At 47.3% G+C, this 4,481-nt stretch overlaps 2 protein-coding genes across 2 annotated transcripts in view; both read right to left on the minus strand.

Moving 5' to 3' along the window:
- Nucleotides 1-3,478, minus strand: part of LOC104494841 (chromosome unknown open reading frame, human C1orf116) — a 13,820-nt gene extending 10,342 nt beyond the window's left edge. The window contains exon 1 of the mRNA XM_010137723.1: nt 3,421-3,478. Coding sequence (XP_010136025.1) covers nt 3,421-3,478 — 58 coding nt within the window. The remainder of the gene's footprint in view (nt 1-3,420) is intronic.
- Nucleotides 3,479-3,603: 125 nt separating this feature from the next.
- On the minus strand, nt 3,604-4,310 carry YOD1 (YOD1 deubiquitinase; the record flags this gene model as incomplete). Its single annotated transcript, XM_010137724.1, has 1 exon — nt 3,604-4,310. A coding segment is annotated over one exon (707 nt), but the record flags the coding sequence as incomplete, so codon positions are not given.
- Nucleotides 4,311-4,481: the final 171 nt, after the last annotated feature.

Raw genomic sequence — 4,481 nt, forward strand, 5'->3', positions numbered from 1 at the left:
TTAAAGGCCTTTTCCAGCCCAGATGGTTCTGTTTCCACTAAATGATTTTGTATTTAAACGCGTAAAAGACTCTGGAAGTGAAATTCTCTTCATACCTGACCAATTCCACAGAGGAAATATTTTACTGTTATAAAAACATGTATTGTTGAACAAGTTGAAAGTGAAGAAGCTTCACCCTGAAAAGGCTGCGGGGCCGCATCCCTCTCGCCGTGACTGTCACTCAGGGCCAAGGAGAAAAGGGAGTGAGGCAGAGGGCAAGGGGATGCAACTGCTCATGTCACCTCCCTGTGAAGAGCTAGAAAACATGTTGGGGAGCAACAGTGAACCAAGCACAGACCTGGAATTCCAGCACCGAGGCACCGACTCCCCTAAACACGTGGGCGTGCATCGGCCACCTTTATTATCAGCCACCTTTCTTGGAGCATCAGTGGTCGTTGCAGTCCAGGGCACGTGTTTAATGAAATTCGTTAGAGCAGCGGATGTGCTCTGCTGCTCCCCATCCCAGAGCCCTGCCTCACCGCACCCGTCGGGAACCGGGACCTTTAGAAACGTTTGCTGCTGGTGCTGCCCACACTGGCGAAAGGCCTCGCTCGACGTGAGAACTCGGGCAGATTTAAAGCGCTGCCAGAACTGGGAGCTGTGGATCTCGCCACCCAACAGAACAGCTTCGTGAAAGGCCACGCGATCAGAGCGCGTCAGGCTCTTCTTTAATCATCGGAGGAATTCAGTGCTGGTGAAACCGCCAGACTGGCACCAGGGAACCAGAATGCTTTATTTAAATGGTTACAGACGGTTGGTAAAACACTCCCGACAGCCCGGCTTTCCGTCAGCACACCTCCGAGGCACCAACCCTGCTTTCCAGGGCTCGATACTTACCGACCTCTGTGCTAAAGTATTCAGCGAGGAATTTGATGCTTGTTTTGAGTTCATATGGTGAGGACATAATCCGTGTCTTACAGGCTGCCTGGATTGGTTGGGCAGGTGACACTTCACCGCCGGTGCCTGAGCTCATGTCCCACGCACCCTCTGTTCTAACATACCGGTCCCAGGATGCCCCTTCTGTGATACTTCCATAACCGTATCATTAAGCACAGGCAAATGCTGGTAAAAAGAAGCTGAAAAAAACCCATCCCCCTAAACATTAAAAAGCAAAGAAGTTGTACCTCAGATGTCTCCATCTCTCACATTTTAAACACTGTAGATGTTTGGAGAGTTGAGGAAAATCACACCAGGTTTTCCGACTCATGGGCAGTTCCTTGGGTCACTCGTTCTTTGGAAGAGCTCCTCAGCCCGTGACAGCATCAACTTGTTTAAAGATGAATTACAGGGTGATGTTTTTTAACCAAAGAGATTTTATTTTCTAGGCAACAAAACACCAAGCAGTGCTACTGACACAGCTCCCTCAAACGAACCCGTTCTCTGTGTGCAGATTTCCAACATGAGAGCAAAGCTGAACATTCTGGATTAAATAAAGCTAATTTTAAAAATACTGCAAATGAGAAATACCAAAAAAATAGTTGCTCACATGGTCTGAAATCCATCCAGGATGGAAAGCTAAAACCTACGGGTTGCTCCCCAAAGTCAATGCGTTTGCAACCAGGGCAGACAATAAATAGGCATCTCCCACTCCTGTTTCAGAGACACGCACAGACGGTCACCTTGTACCCCTCTTGAGGTAGGTATCGTGTCCATTTACAGATGGCAAGCGGTGAGGAGCAGCTCCTTGCCCAAGGTCTCACCGCTTCAGTGTGAAAGCCGAGAGCACAACTGAGCGTTGACAGTCTCTTGGTCTCGCTCCTAGACAGTATTTCATCTCAAGTAGTCAGAACACAGTGTAATCTCCAAGTTCCTCTGAACTGCTGAGTATTTCTTTAGGTTCATAAGCATCAGCTTCTAGAGGGCTGCTTTTAATCTCTTTGTTTTTTCTTTTTCCTAATGACAGGCTAAAAGCAAAGTGGGGTTTAACACTGGAAGCCGAGTGGCTCTCTACAGGGAACTCTCTACAGGGAACTCCCGGCAGTGCTAATGTGTATTTTAATACTGAATTACAAGTTCACCTGGTCCACAGTGCTCCTGGTGATCCTATTCTTCATACTTCACTATTCATGATTCAATTCAGCAAAGCACTTATGTAATTATGCTCCTTCCTCAATAAGACCCTCCTGTATTCCAAGGTCCAACTGGGAGCCCCTGCTGAGGACTTCAGCGAAACAAAACGTGCTTTTTACAGAGCTGAAGGTTTTGCTGCACCAGGAGTTCAGGCAGTGCCTTGAACGAGCAGAGGCCTTTAAAACCAGGTCTTAGGTTCCCCTTGGAAAGCGGGTTTATTTCTGCCTCTGTCCGAAGATGCACGTTCTTGCTCCCCGATTGTGAAAGAACAAGGAAGGTAACTCAGAACAGTAAAAGAAGACCAGCAGGCTGAGAGTATTTTAAAATTCAATAAAACAAGTATGTGTTGCAGGTAATTCAAAGAAAAAAAATCCCCTTCAGTAATATGCACCTTTACAGCACCTTTTAAAAGACCTCAAAAGCACTTACTGTTAAGCCTCACAACCCCGCTGTGAGGTAAGATACATTAAACCAGTTTCAGCTTCCCTGACTCTGAACAGTACGAGAAGTAGGGCAGCTTACGCAGCTCATTTTGTTTTGAAAATTAAACTGCACCCTTCATTATTAGAATTAAAAGTCTTGCTACCGAACAGTCAGCGGTGACAAATCAAACACATTAAGGCAGAATGCAGATGAGGAACCTTCAAGCCTCCCTTCCCAGTGAGCACTCTGTCCTTCTCAAAGAGGACAACGCTTGTCACCGGCAGAGAGTGAGAACTGTACCTTAAAGTGCTCATTGACAGCATGTGGACTTTGGTACAGCTCAGTAACACTGCGGCCGTGACACCGGCTCTACCCAGGGAAAGTCCACGTAAACGTGTCGAACAGATGCTGATTAAGTCTCTTCCCTAACTACTCTATTTCCCTCTTGCCAGAATTTCAGATACTATTATGAAGAAGAACCCAAAGTGTTTCAAGAAACATTCCTATGTTCTGATGCTGTGTAAACACCCGGGGGTTGATAGTTATTTTTCAAGCAACTAAAAACTACCTACGGAGGATTAATAAGTTTATTTGACACTTAACCACCTACTCGTTAATTTAAAGGCTATCTTAAAGCTTAGAGGCCGTTTCTTTCTCTAAAGCCATGACTTCACACAGACAATACAGTCCATTTCTGATGGTGACATGTATAGGGCAGCTTTGCAGAACATCCTTTTCGTTCAACACTGCACCAAAGGAGCAGTTTCCCCTGCAAGAACTGCTGCTGCGTGCACAGATCACACCCACAAGATTATTTCAGAAATCAGGTTTCAGCTGCCAGCGTGGATCACCTGCCCAAGTCCTATGGATCAGCATGTGAGAAGATACCTACTTCAAATCCGCTGGAGAAGTCACCAAGCACCACCACCCTGCGCCTCGTGGCCATCGGTAAGTTAATATGCTTTTCAAGCTTTGTGAACGGAACTTCATGATTACATAGAGCTTATCTGGAAATCCAGAATTTTATTCTGGACCGGTGAGGTAGTCGATGTAACCATCCTCATGCAGGTGTCACACTTCTCCGAAGTTGGTGTGGCCAGTCTCCTTGGCGTGTTCTCTGGCCTCCACTTGCCCGGTCAGTCCCTTCTGGCACACCATGCACCTCAGCGTGAAGTGATTCACGTCAGTAAACTGCCTCTTCCGCCTGGCTTCATCCGCCAGCTCCAGCGCTTGTGCAAGAACAACATCATCAGTCGTGGAGAAAATGGTCTGGGCAGGAACGTCCGAGCCGAGGATTTTGCGCTCGAGCGGATCGTAGTGAATCCCATCATATATGAGAAGGACCCGCTTGGTGTAACCGGCATCTTCCCCAAAACGGTCGATTCTGACCGTCTGTGTGTCCACCACACAGATCTCACACTGGTAGAATTTGGATAAAATGGACACTTCGATGGCTCCTCCCCAAGTCTCTTCTCTCCTGATCCAGTCACAATACTCCCTGTTCGTTTTACCTAGAACTGCCTCACAGTAAGACTCAGGATCACTTGCTACTATCTGGGCTATGAGGCTGCGCATCTCTGGAGCGCAGGCTGGGTCGTAAACGCCTCCCTCCACCACATAGTACACGCTGGTGAAGAGACAGGAGTTATCTGCTGGCACAACCCTCCTCGCGAGCACAGGCACAGCTTCCCTAACTGAGTTAGACATCGTTCGTTTTGCAACTACAGGCGAGTCAGTCTCAGGTTTGGATGTATCCTCTTCCACTATTAGAGTATCGCCTGTCAAACACAGAAGGAGGAAGAACTGAGAGGAACATATAAACAGCATTTAAAGATGCTGCTGCTTCTAAGACAGAAGAACACGGCTGCATTGTTCTTATTAAGGATCGCACCCGTTTTCCCCAGCAGCACAGTATCCTGACAGAAAACAGCCTCAGCCAGAACAGCCGG

The sequence above is a fragment of the Buceros rhinoceros genome, unplaced genomic scaffold (genome assembly GCF_000710305.1).
Source record: "Buceros rhinoceros silvestris isolate BGI_N320 unplaced genomic scaffold, ASM71030v1 scaffold26156, whole genome shotgun sequence".
Classification (NCBI taxonomy): Eukaryota; Metazoa; Chordata; class Aves; order Bucerotiformes; family Bucerotidae; genus Buceros; species Buceros rhinoceros.